The sequence below is a fragment of the Amphiura filiformis genome, chromosome 1 (genome assembly GCF_039555335.1).
Source record: "Amphiura filiformis chromosome 1, Afil_fr2py, whole genome shotgun sequence".
NCBI lineage: Eukaryota > Metazoa > Echinodermata > Ophiuroidea > Amphilepidida > Amphiuridae > Amphiura > Amphiura filiformis.
The window spans coordinates 22,815,563-22,835,114 of NC_092628.1; the positions used below are offsets into that span (position 1 = coordinate 22,815,563).

General features: G+C 42.5%; 1 protein-coding gene across 3 annotated transcripts in view; it reads left to right on the forward strand.

Annotated features, from left to right (window-relative positions):
• Nucleotides 1-19,552, forward strand: part of LOC140171366 (kelch-like protein 25) — a 171,084-nt gene that overhangs the window by 111,048 nt on the left and 40,484 nt on the right. For all 3 annotated transcript variants that reach the window (XM_072194721.1, XM_072194790.1, XM_072194644.1), the window contains exons 2-3: nt 17,685-18,342; nt 18,601-18,861. In XM_072194721.1, the coding sequence (XP_072050822.1) occupies nt 17,728-18,342; nt 18,601-18,861 (876 nt within the window). In that variant the 5' untranslated portion in view covers nt 17,685-17,727. The remainder of the gene's footprint in view (nt 1-17,684; nt 18,343-18,600; nt 18,862-19,552) is intronic.

Below are 19,552 nucleotides of genomic sequence, written 5' to 3' on the forward strand. Positions count from 1 at the left end.
TACATGTACATATTTAAAAAAGATAGAATTTTTTTGTTTATGGTATTATATGGTATTTATGGTCTGTATAGACAATTTCAGCACTAAAAAAAATGTCAGTGGACTTTGCAAAATAAAGAAATAAATTAAAATATGTGTAAAATTCCGTCCCGCCACATTTTGAGGTGATTTTTTTACGTTTCGGAAGGGACAAAAAAAAAAAATTTTAGTCCACCATGTCAAAATCAAGAAAAAAAAGCAATTGATTCACTTTAAAACTGACAAAATTGTCTTTTCTTTCACTTTCAATGAAAAATTATTGCAAAATATAAACTGAGAAAGAAATTTTCATCCCTTCCTGAGCTTAAAAAAATCATCTCAAAATGTGGCAGGGCCAATATGTTTTACACCACAGACCCTGAAAATAGCCTTATTGCTGGGGGAATGGTTAGTTGGCGAGTTATGTGGCGGTAAGTTAAGGGCGAGTTACTGTTAGACCATTGGGCAAGTTACTGTTAGACCATTGGGCGAGTTACTGTTAGACCAATGGGCGAGTTAATGTACTGTTAGACCAATGGGCGAGTTACTGTTAGACCATTGGGCGAGTTACTGTTAGACCAGTGGGCGAGTTACTGTTAGACCAATTGGCGAGTTACAGTTAGACCATTTGGCGAGTTATGGTTAGACCATTTGGTGAATTTAGTTTGTAATTCAAATTTACAAATGGGAACATTTTTTTAAAGTTACATTTCTACTTTTTGCATGATTGTAATACTCAATGGTGTACAGCATGTGAACTTTAGACTAACCTGGAAGAGCTTTAATTACAGTAAAAGTTTTTGTAATAAAACCAGAGATCTCCAGTTTTATTCAGATTTCACTGATCGAGTGGTGGCTAAACACATTGCGTGCATTAAAGGGGTCTCCGGTAATCATAACATTATCCCTTATATGTAAGAAAAATAATTATCAAGCATGAATCATGTGGTTTTATTTCAAACAAACTCATAGTGACCATAAAAACGAATAAAAACATCCGTCTCTCAACACGCGATATTCAAAATTCCCGGGCATCGAAATTGTCGAGTGCAATGACGTCCCAGTAATACAATGAAGGCTGACGACAATTGAGCACAAATAACCATTACGTCATTGCACTTAGACAATTTCGGGAAATTTGAATATCGCGTGTTGAGAGCCGACTGTTTTTTATTAGTTTTTATGGTCAATATGAGTTTGTTTTAATTAAAACCATGTGATTCGTGCTTGATAATTATTTTTCTAACATATAAGGCATAATGTTATGATTACCGGAGACCCCCTTTAATGAATCATTGAGACTCAGTACACCGGTCGATCTTACCTTTCGATGTTGATTAAGATACTTCTTGCATCGATCCCGAGATGCGGAAAAACCAATAGTCATTTTGTCCCACATAAATGAATAAATAACAAAAAACCCGATCCCCGAGTGGACTCACCCATCCGGTGACGCCACACACGATAATCATCCTTATCCTCCTTGGTTTCTAGATGAGATAGACGTGTGGATTTTTCTTTGCCAACGCTAAGTATCATTACGAACCAAGGGACGAGATATACAGTTTGTTTGTTACACCTGAGGTAAAAACCAACCAGTATAGTACGCTAGCGAGATAGTTTTGACGACATTTTTCGCTAGAAAAGTGACAAAAACGATCCAAAAACTTAGCTTGTATGAGTGTTTCCGTCAGTATCGGAACACACGCTTTTCAAAATGGCCGCCTTTAGGACGCCATTTTATTTTTGTTCTCACGTAAAACAACTATAGCAGACTAGTAAGTTACAATAGATGTTTGTACAGTACTGTGTATACATTTATGGTGAGTGATTATCGCTATGTTTATGGTGTGCTCTATCGTTATATCTTTCAGTACGCGTCAGATGACGAGTTACTGCTAAGAGTTCGGTGGGTTTCCGAAGGGACCAGCCTGACAAATCTATAGAAAAAGGTTTTCAGTTTTTCATCCCTTTGTATATATATTTTATATCATACCACTACAGCTGCGACAGCCACTGTGCGTGTGGGTCTGCTTATTGGGCTTGAGCTTGTGTTCGGGGGGGTAGTGCTATACGCTCCCCGATTACTACAACATGTCCAGGCCTTGTCAATCCTGCCCTTCCCTTGTGGCAGAGTGGGACCCACATCCACTCTGCTACACCCATAGGGATTGTTCTAAATTTAATAAGTGTGCATCTTTTTGCATAGGCTTATCGGACGTACAGTTCGAAGATTTAGAATGTAGCGCTCGTGTGGGACTTCGACACAGACAGAAAACGAAGACCAAGAAACAGAAGGCTACAGGTAAGGTTGATATGGTAGGTACTAGCGCTGGCCGGCAAGGGCCACGCTAAAGGTAACCTCTGGGGCTCCGGTCCCGGGCAAGCAGGCGGACCCTCCGGGGACTGCTAGCGAGCCCGAAGGCCTAGCAGCAAGCGAAAGCACTGACAAACCGTCTAAGCTAGTAGCAGGCAGCAGGGCGGTACTTGCCCTAACAGGCGAGTACCAGTCTACCAGTGAGATCTCTAGCGAGTTTCTTGAAGGTGGACACCCGTCTATTGCTGGCGAACGAGCGGGTCTAGCACCCGCGAAGTAGCCGGCGATGGACAGTATGCCAAGGGTACCCGGGCTTGCCTGGGCTGAATCCTAGCATACAGCGTGCGAACGGACCTCCGGGCTTGCCTCGGCTGGTCTGTAGCACGCAGCGTGCCAGTGGAACCCGGGCTTGCCTGGGTTGATCCACGACACGCAGCACGCCTTTCGTTCCCGCAAGGGTCGAATGAAAACGTGCATGGGTTTAGCAGAGACGATACCGGGGCTAACGCTTCGGGTGTAGTCTTAGCAGAACCAACTGGGGTTGTCACACGGCAGCGTTCCATGGCGGGACCGCCGAGTGATACCCTGGGCCTTGGAATGGCTGCCGGCTGTCCTCCGGGACTGGCTAGCGGCTATACCGGGTTGGGTTCGCAGTCTCTCACGGGACAGCGACCCAAGTGCAGACGGTGGCAGCTACCGAGCCGAGCGACGGCTCGACTTCAGTGGTAGCCACTATGCACGCGCCCATAGCTGCCGTGAGTGGTCCGCCACACACAGCGACCTTGGGCGAGGCTCAAGAGGTTAGGGTAGGTAGTTTGAACAGCCTGGCTGATCAACAACCCACTTATGTCCTCGAGAGTCAGCAGAGCGTTGGTGATCCATTACAGTCAATAGGTCAATTACCCTCTTATGATCGATCACTATCTATTCAGCGGAGCATGGCTCCATTGATTGATACTGCCTATTCAGGTAGCGAGGTGACTGATCGGGGTATACACGCCAGCTACCCGTGATACTAGGCAAGCTCCTTCTAGCCAAGGGACAGCCAGTATATCGGGTACCCATACACACGGCTTGATCCTCTAGCGGGGAACGCTGTGAGGCATGGGTACAGTGGTGCGCAGCCGGGAGCCCTACCGGGCACCTACGCTACAACCACGCAGGTACCGCAGTACTTTGTCCTGGTTGCCACAGTCTCTGTGGCAACGGGGGAGGCGGTGCTGGTACTGCCGCTCCATGGGGTTTCCCTGGTGGCGGATCCTTTCAGGGTCAGCTACCGACAGGGAAGGCGCCGTGGTACCCGCCGCAGGGAGGTTTCTTCCACGGTCTAGCACCGTGGCAAGTGCCGCCTAGCGCTGGGCAAGCAGTACCACCAGCCAGCTGTTACCCAGGCTGGGCGGCGAGTGGCTAACCCTGATACAGCTCAGGGTAGGCCGCGACGCTGCTATGGCTAGGCGACAGCAGCGAGAGCGTCGCGGATCCCGGGTGCTATGGCTAGCATCTCGGGGTCTGGCGGAGTACTCCCTCTTCTGCTGGTGTTCAGTTGGCTAGCCACACGGTGGCGACACCTCCCTGTCCACCTTCAGATGCCCGTCGTCAGATCTCTTCCTCATCAGAGAGTGAGTCAGAGTCTGAAGGCGAGGGAAAGGAGTCGGAAGATGAAACCAGTAGCGACTCACAGTCTGATGAGGCTGTGCAGGTAGCTTCAGGTATCCTTCCCCGCTTCCCGTGAGGAACTCGCTAGCAATGGTCTGCCTCACGGACACCGCTGAGGTGATGAGCCGTGTGGCCCAAGGTTTGGGCCTGGCTTTCTCTCAGGAGGAGTCCATTCAGGAGGACCAGGGCATCTTTTCAGTAGGATGCCCAGCTAGCGCGTCCACCAAGGGTCGCCCGCACTTGCATTCCCGGCGGACCTCAAGGGTAGGTTTCGTAGGGCTGTCAGGCTCGCTGGAGCTTCGACGCCGCGTGCTTGCACGCTTCCACTGCGTGTTTCGCAGGAGGACTACGAAACCTACCTCAGGGGTCCCTGACATGGATCCAGACGTTGCCAAGCGACTGCAGGTAGCGGCCAAGGCGCGCGGGTCGTGCTCCCCCCCAGTGGGAGGAGGAGCTAAAGCTCATCGATAAGCGAGCACGCTCGCTTATCAGAGTCTCTAGCGTCGCTACCACGCTGGCCGAGCACCTCGGTAGGAAGGTAGCGAACGACCACGGGCAACGCCGGAACTCTTCCATGAGGTTAATCTGTTAGCGGTGCTAACAGCTAACCTCAACGAGAGTTCTATGGGCCTAGCCCATAGGATGTCATCTCGCCGCCGGGAGAATGCCTGTCTGTCCCTCCAGTCAACTTATGGCTCCGACTTTGCTGAAGCAATGAAGAAGTCAGACTCGGTGGGACAGGGGCTACTCTTTGGACAGGCCTTTTGCGCTCCGGTAGAGGACCGGGCAAAGAAGGCCACCAATGAGAGCACTCTGAAGAAGTCAGAGGCTGCCCTGACCAAGGGGAAGGGCAGTAAGGCGAAGAAGAAGCACAAGAAGAAAAAGTCTTCTAAGCGTTCTTCAGCGCCAGCTCCGCTTCAGCAGGACGCCAGCACCACAGACTACACCCGAGCCGAGGCTACTCCAGCACCTCCCAAAAAACTGGGAAGCGCAAGAGTAGTGCTGGATTTTTTCTAAGGGTGGCAAACCAGATCGGTCCTATCCTGAGGGCACGGCGGTCGACAGTCCATGCCGGCAGGCCTTGGACTTCCACAGGGATTCCCCTGTGGGCGGCCGCTGTTACATTACGCCCAGAGATGGCATGCCATCTCACCGGGCGCCTGGGTATTGTCAGTGGTCAGTGGGGTTACAGGCTGGAATTTACCAGCCACCCTCGTCGCCTGCCTGCGATTCAGAGGTCCACGGTAGTGCCGCCAGACGGCCCCCAGCGTCGGGCACTACTGTCAGAGGTCACTCAGCTTCTCACGAAGCAAGCGATTGTCCCGGTCTACCCCCTTTCACCAAGGGGTTTTGGAGCACATTTTTCTGGCTCCAAAGAAGACCGGCGACTGAGGTTCATTCTGAACCTCAAGCCGTTGAACGAGTTCATCAGGCCCAAGAGGTTCAGAATGGAGACTCTCGCTTCGGTGCTAGCCTGCCCCATCAAGGGTATGTGGGCGGCATCGCTAGATCTCTCGGACGCATATCTGCATGTTCCGATCGCACCTCAAGATCAGAGGTTTCTACGCTTCAAGGTACAGGGTCAAACTTACCAGTTTCGATGCCTGCCATTCGGCTTGTCCACCTCCCCCGAGTGTTTACACTCCTGGTCAGGGCGGTGGCAGCGTACCTGAAGCGCAGGGGAGTCAACATGTGTTGCTACCTGGACGATTGGTTCATTTACGGACGCCCCGCTGGAGACAAAGTGTCTCGTGGAGTTAGTAGTCCGTACGGTGCGGGACCTGGGATTTCTGATCAACGTCAAGAAATCCAATTTGGTCCCGACGCAGACACCACTATTCCTAGGGGCCCAGATCAACCTCAAGGAGGGGATCGCGGCGCCCTCACCCGAGAGGGTGACGAACATGGCGAGGTGTGCCCGACTCTTGGCCGAGTCAGAGGGGCACCCGCTGTGGCATGGATGAAGGTTTTGGGCCTTATGGCCAGTATGGTAGACCTCGTGCCGTGCCGCTTTCACATGAGGCCTATACAACTACACCTTCTAGCCTTTTACAGGCCCAGTCGTCACCCAATATCCCTCGCGTTCCGATGTCGGAGATCGCGCGAGAGGAACTCTGGTGGTGGACCCATCAGCCCAATTTGACTCAAGGTGTCAGGTTTCCTGCACCAGCGGTAAAAGGCCACGTAGTGACGACCGACGCGTCAAAAGCTGGGCTGGGGGGCCACATCCACGGGACTCAGTCTCGGGCCTATGGTCGGCCACGGAGACGGAGTTCCATATCAACCCTCTCGAACTTTGGGCAGTGGAGTGAACTCTCCAGCATTTCGAGAAGGTGATCGTGGGATCTCATATCGTTGTCCAAACAGACAACACAACCGTGGTGGCCTACCTCAACAGACAAGGGGGCACCAGGTCACCACGGTTGTGCCTGCACGCACTTCACGCCTGATAGGGTGGTGCAAGGCCAGGCAGATTACGTTGAGAGCGATGCACATAGCGGAGTCACCAACATCCTCGCGGACGATCTGTCACGAGGAAAGGTGTCGGGACCTACAGAATGGTCCCTTGCTCCGCAGGTCGCCCAGACGATCTTCGAGGTGATGTACCACCCCTCGATCGATTTGTTCGCATCTCATCGCAATCATCAGCTGCCGGTGTACTGCTCGAGGGTCGCAGACCCACAGGCATTCGCCGTGGGCGCTCTGTCCGTGAGACTGGGGAGGAATGACTGCTTACGCTTTCCCCCCGATCTCACTGCTCGCAAGGGTAGTGACCAAGATCGGGAGGGAGGCTTGCAACGTCATTCTGATAGCACCGTTCTGGCCGAAACACCTGTGGTTTCGACCGATGGTGGATCTCGCGAGTACTCCCCGAGTTACCAAATCTACTCCGGATGCCCGGAGGAGAGGTACCAAGTCTACCACTAGAGCACCTGCAGTTAGCTGCATGGCGCTTATCAGGGAACGTGCGGCGGTGGGAGGCTTTTCATCAGAAGCAGCTTCTCTCATCGCCAGGGGTAGACGAGTCTACCCTCCGTCGTATAGTCAGCGTTTGGCTCCCTACTACGCATGGTGCGATGAGAGAAATACATCTCCCACTAGAGCCCCTGTGCCTCTAGTGGCAGATTTTCTGACAGAAAAGTTCAGGTCAGGACTTCAGCAGGCAACGATAGCCAACTACAAGTCAGCCATTCTCTCGATTCATCGGGATTTGAAGACGGGTCGACTATCAATTCAGATGGGTCCCTAAGTCTTCTTCTCGACGGTATGTTCAACGAGCGCCCGCCGGAAAGGAAGGTGGTCCCCCCGTGGGACCTCAACACAGTCTTGGAGTATATTAAGGGTCCCCCTTTTGAGCCCCTGTCAAAAGCGACCCCTTAAATACGTCACTCTTAAGGCGGCCTTTCTTCTGGCGTTGGCTCCGGGACGGCGCTGCTCGGAGTTGCACGCAGTCTCAAGTCAGCCTCCGTATTTACTAACAACGGAGCGACGCTGTTTCTTCGCCTCGGATTTCCTTGCAAAAATGAGCGAAGTACATTCCGACACTCGCCCTCTAGCTCCCTACCCAGTATTGGGCAGGGTTCGTCAATAACCCGAAGACAGGTTGTGGTGCCCGGTGAGGCGCTACAGCACTACCTTGGCCGAACACAAACCTTAAGAGGGGCTCATGACCGCTTATTTATCACCCACGCTGAACCGCACGGTCCAGCCGCTAAGCAGACTCTGGCACGGTGGCTGGTCCAGGTGTTGGTGGACTCGGGCGACAAAGACGCTTCGCCCCAAGGCCCACTCAACCAGATCTATCTCATCATCGTGGGCCTACCATAGGGGGGTCCCCATTGAGGAGATTTGTCAGGCTGTGTCCTGGAAGAACCCGTCGTCCTTTTCGTCAGTTTACTACAAAAACGTAAGCCAACGACCAGGCGATAAGTTCACCAGGGCAGTTCTTGGGCGATAACATGGTGGTTGGGTACCAGGTGTATTTCAGACAGTCAGAATTCCAACATGGTAAGGACCAGTGTTTCTATTCTTAACCACTGTACTTTCAGTTCAGGGGTTTTTGTCTGTTCACGTAGTCTTTCTGTTTCCCGGCCGTGAGGGGGGGAAATAGTTTGACCGAGTAGGGGCTGCCCAAGTCGGATAAGGGATGATTATCGTGTGTGACGTCACCGGATGGGTGAGTCCACTTTCGGGGATCGGGTTTTTGTTATTTATTCATTTATGTGGGACAAAATGACTATTGGTTTTTTCCGCATCTCGGGATCGATGCAAGAAGTATCTTAATCAACATCGGAAAGGTAAGATCGCACCGGTTATGAGTCTACCAAACATTCTTGTTTGGGACTAATCAGTGTGCATATCGCTATTAGTCTTACGTCTTGTTTGTTCGTCCTAGCTGTGTGAAACTACGCCAATATTTTAATATAATAAGATGATTGGCGAGCTAACACACACATTGTATAGGTGCTGGAATGAAATAGTAATTTTCTTTGTTTTGCCTCACTTGTTTGGCAATTAAAAGAGGACAATGTGGTCAGTAAAAACTAACATTTTTAAAAATAGGAATCTATTCTTTGTGCCAATCCTGTTATTGATCTCTGTGCCATGATGAAAACACAAGAAACTATTTGCGTTTAGTGAATCCTACCCCACCCCCCTACACACACACTCACCCCCACACAAAACAAAGTAATTTTTGGATTTTTTTTTTTTTTGATAGAGTCCTGATACTTAGTTTAGTCATATAGCCGAATGACCCCAAAATGACCATGCCATTTCTTGTCTTCGTTCTGTAATCATTCCCACCAAATTTCATGAACATACAACGATCTATGGCGATTTGACCTTGGATGGTCCCAAAATGACCTTGACATTTTTGTCTCACTTCAGTGTTCGTTCCCACCTAATTTCATAAACCTACGTCAATCTATAGTGATTTGACCGCAGATGACCCTGAATGACCCCAAAATTACCTACCAAACTCCCACGCTCTATCCTACCCACCACACCTTAACCCACCCAAGCTACAGTATACCCACCCAATGGTCTAACCGTAACTCGCCAATTGGCCTAACAGTAACTCGCCTAACGGTCTAACAGTAACTCGCCCATTGGTCTAACAGTAACTCGCCCATTGGTCTAACAGTAACTCACCCAATGGTCTAACAGTAACTCGCCCAATGGTCTAACAGTACATTAACTCGCCTAATGGTCTAACAGTAACTCGCCCAATGGTCTAACAGTAACTCGCCCAATGGTCTAACACTCAGTAACTCGCCCATAACTTACCGTCACTTAACTCGCCATTTATCCATCCCCTATTGCTGGCATCCCGCCACAATGACATGATTAAAAAAAATTAATGAGCGTACTATAAAGAGGGAGGTGAATTTTATAATTCCTTCCATAACAAAAGAAGGATAGTTGAAGTTAATATCAATGTTTTATCCCAGTACTTTTGATAAAAATTCAATAAATGTACTGTGTTCACAAATACATGAAGGTCGCATGTCACAAATAGGTCACCCAAAAATGGAGCAGCCGTAACATGAAAACGCTTTCTTCCACACTTCCAAGTTAGGTTTATTCTAAAAGTATAATACTTATTGTAGAAAGTTTGGTGTCATTTTGTAGATAATTATGTTCTTTTTCAAATACAAAAAAACCCAAGTCAATTGGACAAGTACTTTGAGATACCTCAATATGTAAGATGTGTCAATGGACCAGCCGGTTCGGGAGAGCCGGTTAGGGAGAGCCCCATAGGGTTATACACAAAATTGTGGAAATATGGCAAACTCCAAACCTTTGTATCTTGAAAAGTACAACTAGCATGGACCTCAAATTGCACATATATCATCCTGGATTGTAGATCTACCTCATAGTACATCAACTGTAACAAAAGATGTAACCAATTAATTGCCTAATTAAATGTTAATTAAGACAGTTTTCCCTATATGTTACTGTACAAAGTGTGCATACTATGCTCCGACATTTCTAAATGGACTATCTTCTTGCCCGAGTCACCCTGCTTATTCAAAAGAACACATATTTTTAAGGAAATTTGATGAGGAATTCAATTATGCTATTAGTTCTAGTGCCAGAAATGAAGGAAAAAAGTTTTGATTGAAAAATTGTGAAATTATTTTACAATTTTTGACCACCCTGTATGTTTAACGCAAGGGATACTAAACTCGTTCTTCCTAATTTATTTGAAGGACCCATGCAATGTCTTTCTGAATCCATATTTATTTTGAACTACATAGCTTTCAGAAAAGGAAAAATATGGGGTTCACCATGACAAGAAAGATGCTAATTTTGTTGTTGTTCCACCCTGTATATTTCTCACCCACCCTGTATTATGATGTTATGCTTTGTTGATTTGGCATCCTTGTAATAAGCTTTCCAGAAATATATACGTATAATGGTCTAAAATGTATTCATTAAAAGTTGTGTTGAATTGAATCAACATTGGTGATATTTTTCTCATTTTACATCATGTTACACAAAAGATGACCAATTCATAACATGCGACCTGAAGTTTATCATTCCGTCCTGCCACATCGATGAATTTGTGTTACAGTGGCAACATGTTGATTCTTTGGACTATTTTTCTTGCGTGTGAATGTAGTCTGTAACTTGCTTGTTTATATTAAGAACATGAAGAATCCATAAAATAAACAGTCACAGAGCTACAATTTATAAGGTCTATCAAAATTCCGTTCCGCCACAAACAGGAATTTTGGCTCTGGCCCAAAACAGATTTCACCATTTCATCATGTTCATAGAAGTTTTGAAGATGCGTAAATGAGTGTGTAATGTAGCTCACAGTAACATAGTTTAGGTATGCCAGGCAAACCTTAGTTAAAACTCATTTGCTAGTCAGCCAAATTCGCCGACAATGTCAATGCATATTTACATATAGAAATTTAAAACAACTGGCGAAGAAGGAAACCTACATAAATATGTTTTCTATACTTCACTTGACCCAAATATATGATTTTTTATGGTGATAAGACAATCGCACATGGAATTTTAGAGGGATTTTGATAGCAGTTCCATTAAAAAAAAAGCTGCTACCATAATGAGACTAAGATCTAGAAACACCCCCGAAATGCCGCTTTGGGGAATTTTGCTAGCTGAATCTTTTTGATGAAAGTCAATCTTTGACAAGATGTAACTTTGCTACGGAAAGTGCTATGAAAAAAAGGTTTTCAGTTTTGGCTTTGTTTACTCAAGGGCTTTAATTTGATATATGGGTCATTCCATGAAGTTGAGCCACAAAGTGTGACATGATGAAAAAAAATTCAAATTGAATTGAAATAAATATCTTGCATTCCAAGTGATTTCTTACACTTTATTAAACATTATTCAAACTTACTATGACAGAATATTATAGTGAATGAACATTTTGGAGAGAGTCATATCAACTCCCATAGAGTTAGTGTGGGAAAAATAAGGATGTAACTGGGACACCGTGTACCTGTTACATCTTAATTGATGCATGCTAATAATTGTATTTATATTGTGCATAAAGTATCCAAATTGTTATGGTTGGTAGGAAATGTCCTCACATTGCAAACTTGTCATTGGCTAACTAAATGTATTAATATTTTCATTCAATAATACATTTTGCTTGACGACCGATCAAGATGTAACACATGGGACACCATGATTTCAAAGGTGGCAAACTCACACAAAATAAAGTTAAATGGGTGATCTCTTTTGGGTTTTGAAAAGTGTGTTGGACAAGTATTTTTACCAGGATAGTATTTAAATCTTGCATCCAGATTATCAGTGAATTATGGAAGAGCGTTCCTTAAATTTTCAGGATGTAACATGGGACACTGCCGTCCCATCTTGTTCCATTTTGTGTCAAATCTGAAAAACGATCAAATCTATTGTCTTCAAAGGGTATTTAAATTATAACCATAGTCATATATTATGAATTTAATTTAATTTTGATTTCATGTGAAAGATATTATGGAAGCAAGACACATGTGCAAGATGTAACAAAATTTTTAAAGTGGGACACCGCACAGTTACATCTTGATCCTTGTACTTATTAGCTATATAACATGAAATAGGGAAGAGATATTGAAAATGTGATTTATTCCTATGATTTTACATGTGTTTTTGACCAACTTTTCAATAAAATAATTTAAAAGATACATTTCTTCAATTTCTAAAACTTATTTGGAAAATGTTCATATTTCATGTCACAAAATTTACCATATTTTACCCCGGGACACCATCAAATTTACCGAAAATAAAGAAATACATTAAAAATAATTTGCCCCAAGTTTGGTGTCATTTGAAAGCCTCTGGTTTAGTCTGGAAGATAAACTCAAAATCATTATCAAAGCTGGTGTGGTCTAATTAAGAAAGCCAATTTTATGATCACACATAGCAATAATGTGTGTGTGGCTCAACTTCATGGAAAGACCCATATAAAATGATGCAGTTTGATGGCAAATTTGAATTTACCTAGCAAACCTACGTAGTTCACTGGTTTTTGATATTTTTAATGTGATTTGCGAACGTTAGAACGTTATGTTGGTTAATTCTAATATAAATGGGGTTTGACCACTGGTAGCTTTCACATATTATGTAATACAAGTGCATACTATAGAATCCTGGTAACGTAGCTCACCAATCTTAACATGGTCGGTCGAAATTTCAATGTTTACAACATTTCTGTGCCAAAAATGCTACAGCATCACGATTTTTACTGTGATTTTTAAAAACCTACAATGTATGAGTGTTTCCTTTCAAAAACCGCAAATTACATTGATACCTCTGTTTTACTTCTTTCCAATAACGTGTGTTAAAAAGGGGTAACATAGCTCACAGCGTTTTGGTGGAAAGTGCAATTTATTTTAGAATTACACAAAGACGTTTTAATCACTAAAAAATAATGTTGATAAACAATATGATGGTGCGTTATCTAATTAAAAAACAACAAATATGTGACCCCTCGGCACAACTGAGCCCGGATGTCGCCAGTGCCACTATTGAGATATGCTCCATCGAACTTAACAATAAACAATAGGAAACAAAGGATTTATTGACTGTTTTATTGAATTTTCACTACTTAAATGTCAAGTACTATAGACATGATATACATCATTTTAAAGCTAATTTCAAGCAGAATATTCTGGTTGAATATCTCAAAAATGATGATTGGCGACTTCAGGGCTCAGTTGTGCCGAGGGGTCACATATGTAAAGAAATCACATTTATTCAAAGAAAATATTCAGGGTTAGATGTGACACTTGAGCAGTGGAAACGCATTTTTAGCGATTTTGAGCCTTTGCGAGGGTTAATCAGGGTGAAGAAAGCATTTAAAGTATGGAAAACTATATATGGGCTGTTTCACAATCAGGGTACACAAGTGGGTTTCACGAGGGTGCAAAATCAGAGTATCTTAATGTGATTGTTTTAAATGTTAAAATGGTTTAAATATATCAAATTTTCAAGTTCTAACAATTATTTAGCCAATTAACAACTATTTTTTTTCAAATATTATTTTTTGATTGGCTATATGAAGGAAAATGGCCAAATACCAAAGATTACAAACAGCATTACAATGATTTGATACTGCCTTTTTTCAACTCCAAAGTTCAAAGTTGTCTAATATTGCTGACAAATGGGCAATTCCGTATGAGAGATGGCAAAAACAGCAAAATTTAAAGTTTATCAAACCTCTATGAAATTACATTTCCTGTGTGGACAAATTCATAAATTGTAAGGAACTGAAAACCATTTTGGAATAACTTAAGTGGTTTTCCTGAAAATCCGATTTGAAATTTGAACATTTTTTTGGTTTGACTAAAGGATCCTTGGCTAAATTTTACAAAATTCAATAAATCCTTGAATCAAAAACTTATTCTTATGTATACTTTCTACTTTTACATGTTTTAACCCTGTGATCTTAATTGGTAAAGCACTTTGTACAAGTGGTTATGGTATTTGCAGGAGAGAATTGCCAAATCTGCCCATTTTTTGTTGTAATTCCGTTACCGAAATATGAAAGAAGTTTACCTCATGAGCTTATTTCTTGCTGAATTATTCTGTAATTATAAATTCTCTTCCTTCATCAGTCTACTTAAAGCCTAAAACACCAATTTCTGAAATAGTTCAACGTATTCCTATTAAAACATTGGTAACGGAATTACATTGGTAACGGAATTACATAATTACAACCTGTATTCCGGAGGCTACAGTTTGATCAAGTAAAGGATTTATAGGATGCTTTATCTCATAAACTGAGCCAGGACTACAGAGTTTGAAACCAGTGACCATAAAAACAAAGATTGACTTAACAATTATACATGAATGTCGCCCACCATGAAATTTTATATTGTTTTCCCATATAAACAAAATTTGATATCCTCCCAATAGTTTTCAGTTTACCATACAGGTGACTTCTATTTTGGTTGATATTAACATTGAAGTGTTAAAACAACCATATCTGATAATCTGATGTTCAAGAATTGTGATTTTTCCAGGTAAACTTACAAGGATGTGACTCCATTTTCATTTTTGTAATTCCGTTACCGCTGCCTATTATTAGACTTATAAGGTTGTGTATGGAGTACCCATGAATACATAACCCCCTAAAATCCTGCCAGGATATAGTTGACACCACACAAACAATGACTGACTTGCATATTGGCATGTATACCATGTTATTCAAAAGAACAGTGTCATGTCGTTTTCCAAATAGGCATTTTTAGGAGGTATATCCCCCCTAAAAGTTTTTAATTTGACAAACAGGATTTGTATTATGGTTGATATTAAAGTTGGTAACATTTGAAGTGTTAACACATCCATTTCTGATGATCTGATGTTCAAAATGTTAAAAAATGTCAATTTTTCCAGGTAAATGTCTGAAAATGTAATTCCGTTACCATTTTCGTAATTCCGTTACCGCTGCCTTTTTTGAGGGAAAAGGTCGACCATGGAAGTATCCATAAAAATGTAACCCAACAAAATCCTTCCAGGGTTTAGTTGACACCATACAAACAAAAATTGACTTGTATATGGTCACCACTCACCATAATTACTTTGAAATTTTATGTTGTTTTCTAAATCAACAAATTTAGTAAATCAATTATGGATGGGCTGTATAGGGGTAAAAAAAAGGGTGATGTTTAAAATTCCTTAGGGCTCCAGCTTATTTGGTGCAGTAGGATCTCCTGAGCATTTTGACACCATTTTCATTGAAATTGGCCAAAAATGAGTTGATGCAGCCCAAAAACAATTTGGAGAGGGGGGGTCTGTGGGGGGTCTGACAATTACCATTTCGCGTCGAATGTCTATGTAACTTTTTTATTCGATGTCCTATTCTACTGATTTTGGTGCTGTTTTCTATGTTTTTGAGGTCAAGGAATTCAATGAAAGTGGTTAATTACATTTCAGGGTACAATTTATATGTGAAATTTTGTATTTTCCATTATTGATATAGTTTTTATCGTATCTACAGAAGTCACATGACCCAATTTGAAATATAGGTGACTTGTATTATGGTTGATATTAAAGTTGGGAACTTGTGAAGTGTTAACAAAGCCATTTCGGACAATCTGATGTGTAAGAAATGTTATTTATTGTGGTATATTTCAGAGACGTAATTCCGTTACCATTTTTCGTAATTCCGTTACGCTGCCTTTTTGGGAAAAGGTCTAGTACTAGAATATCCATAACATATAGCCGAAACAATTCATGCCAGGTTATAGTTGACACCATAGGTAATAAAAATCAAGATCAACCTAAGGCCAATACCTGATAGGTTTCATAGAAATTCTTTTGAAAGTCAAGGGAAAAATAAGCCCCAAATTTGTGCCGTAATTCCGTTACCAGTACTCTTTGGGTCTAGGATCTTTCCACATGCAGGAAGTTTCCAAATTTTTATTTCTATATGATAGCAGAGGTATTATCTGACCTGATAAAAGTTATCATATTCATTTTGACCATAATACTAAGCCACAGCATTTAAAACTGGGGCCAAAATTTCTCTGAATTGTAATTCCGTTACCACGGAATTGCCCAAATATAGCTTTCAAATGATATACAGATTGTATATTATGTAAACATCAATTTTTTGCAGAATCATGTTAACTGATGAAATGGTTCAAATATTGAATTTGACTAAGAGAAGTTACTTGCAACTAGCTACATGTATTTGAATGGAGCTTCTACTTCCTCAGTACTGCTGTTTTCATTGTTTTTGGCCAATTGTTTCATTAAAAAAAATGACAATTTGAATGACTTATCCTTCACTTTCAAGCAATTTATAAACATTTCTTTACACTGTCACTTGCGATGGGATCACTGCATGTGCCTTAAAACGCCCCCCTCAGTTGACTTAAATGCCAGGGCACTAAGGCCACAAAAAAAAGGTTAGTCTCAAAGCTTGCGCGTGCGTTTGTAAAATCCCACTTTTTGACAAAAAACAAATGCGGAAATTTTTTTTATTTCAAAAAAAAAAAATTGTATAGTTTTTTCCAGAAAAATTGGCGAAAATCAGACTTTTTTCTCAAAATACCATGAAAAAAAGTAAGGAATAAAAAAAATAAAAAAATTGTATTTCGCATTTGTTTTTAAATTTCTTGTGAGCTTTGAGACAAACCTTTTATTTTTTTGGCCTAAGCAAGTCAAATATACATTATTGATGGGTACTTTTGTTATGCCTCTAACTTAGTTTAGCCAAGAAAGTGAGATATTATGATGGTCTATTCAGAACAATATATAGATACAGAAAAGTTGATCAAGTATATGTTGGTATCATGTAAAGAAGCCTTTACCCGTTTAGCTAAATTATTTCAATCGGCTCATAACTTTTGAAGATACACCCTTTTAAAGAAATGTATCTGTTTTTCACTAGGTTTGGCTACTTCAAAGATTGAAAAGTGCATATACCATGCATGAATATAAAACATTCCTCGATGATAACTGTTAAGTGTCATTAATTTGGACGAAATTGATGTGGGATGGGACTTCTTTTGCTATACTTGCAATTACTTATGTTTTTCTCGGTTATTTTATGCCTTTTTGTATTATGTTTCTTACTTTCTTACTTTATTGTTTCTTGCTTTCTTTTTATTGACAACATAAGTCATTTCTCTTTTTGGAATAAAAGGTAGCCCTGAAAAGGGCTGTTTAGTTTGTCTTTGGTTCTTTTGAAGTGAGTTTACTGTGCTGCTCTGCCCTCTACCTGGTTGCCTCCTTGACAGATTTCAGCCCTACTGCTCATTGCATCAATTGCGTACCAACCTTGTGCACCGGATACTTGCGAATATAGCAGTACCGTTAATACGTTTACAAAGATCTTGGATTTTGCCACAAATGAAGAAAATCAAGTGGTGTGAGCTAGGTCTGGTGATCTTGCAGGCCACTCCACAGCATGACCCATCCCAACCACTCTGTTTGCTATCTATCCGTGGACAGAGTGAAAAACAGGTACTTGTCTTTAAAAGGGCATATCTTCAAAAGCTGTGAGCCGATTGAAATAATTGTTTTGGTTTATTAAAGCTAACAATTAAAGGTTTCTTTACATACATGTACCAAAATATATTTGATCAACTTTTCAGAAATAGGCGAAAAAGAGGGCGCAATGAGGGGCCTCTTTTTTTTGGGACACCCTGTATCATAGAATATTAAAATCATGTCTTTTAAATATTTCTCTTTTGCACAGGATACAAATTACAGTGAGATAGTTGGATTGATGCACTTACAAGATGGCGGCAAGATTGGACAGAAACTGTCATTTGAAGAAACTAGGCAATCCTTCATACCCACCTCTTCTCTCATCGGGACTCAACCAGCTTAGACAACAGTCTGCCTTCTGCGATGTCACCATCGTCGTAGGAGATCAACGATTTCCTGCCCACAAAGCTGTTCTAAGTTGTGCCAGCGACTACTTTGAAGGGATGTTTTCATCTGGGTTTCAAGAGAGTGCAATGAGGGAGGTGACTGTTCCTGGAACTGAGGATTGTTTCGCGCAGCTACTGGAGTTTGCTTACACTGGATATTTCACTCTCTCTGTCCAAACAGCGGCTGGGATTCTAAGAATGGCTAATTATATGATGTTAACAGATGCAATGAAATTGTGTGCCGAGTATCTTTGTGATGTTAAAGAGAACCTCTCCATTGATGACTGTTTTGAGGTGTGGGCCATTTCATGCAATCATGACAGTCTGTCAGATGTCGCCAAGTTGTATCAGGAGCACCTTGTTCAGAACTTTCCTGAGTGTGGTAGATCTGAAGTGTTTTTGGAGAATGCATCTGCAGATATTCTGATGGAAATGATGGATAATGATGACATTGAGACGGACACATGTACTGAAGAACAGGTTAGTGTTTGAACTTCAATTAAAATGCTAACTATTAATAATTTTGCTCCTGTAGGAATATTACCTGATGTACAAAATGTACACCACTGCCATTTGGCAAGTTGTTAAAATGCATGGTATGTTATGTTTTTGCAGGGATAGATCCATGGTTTTTGGGGTTGATGGGGTTGAGAATGGAACAGATCTGGGACTGGAAACACATCAATATTTTTGTCCAGCCTAATCTGTTGTGTATATTCCAATTATATTTATCTACAGATTCTACAAGTAGTGATAGCCTGGCTGAAGTATGATTGGGAAGAACGCAAAGTCAGTGTAGCACACCTTCTAAAGAAGGCCCGTATTGGGTTGGTGCAAGTTGAGAATCTGAAGCAGATCCTTGGTGAAGAGATCCTAGATGTTCCAGAGTGTAAGGACATGGTAGAGGAGGTTATCAGGCTGAATGCTACCAAGGATGAAGCAGATGTCCCACTGATTGAAAGCCGTCCAGAGTTATTTGCTTCAAGAAATACAGTAACAGTACGTACATTGTATCATCATATTTGCGAGATTGCAATTTCGTACGCCTTTGTGCTTAATTGTTTGCCCATCTGTAACTATTCAAAATCACGCTCCTGGTCTGTGAGGTGATTGTGAACAGCTTGATGGGTGTAAAATTTATCGAAATCACGCTCCTGTTCTGTGATGTGACTGTAAATAGCTAGATGGGCGTAAATTAAGCATCAAGGCGTAAGATATGGTAACCTCTCAATTAACATGTGTTTTGTTCCACTGATTTAGGCAACACTGAAAGGTTTCAGTATCGAAACAAGTCTGCACAAGTAGCTCCATGATGCCTAAGTGCCCAGTTTTTGATGAGACTCTGTATGAGCAATAGATCAGTAGGTTAAAAAAAAAAAGCGCAGTGATTTACAGGCACAGGCACAACGCCTAGACGTTGATCCACAAGCCTCAGCACACTTTACAGGTTGTCGCTGACCACTACGGCCCCACATCATTCCACAAACCATTAAACAACAAATCAGGGACTTTGCTTCTTCAAGAGCGCACACCCTAGACATTCCACAAATGGCCATCGCAACCAGGATCAGCTCCCCGAGTTTCGTATGGGTTAAAACGAGACAAGTCCTTGTCCAGGGGAATTCCAAGCTAACTCAATTTTTCCACATGAGCGTACTACATGTAGGCACCGCCAGGGTTCGAACCCGCA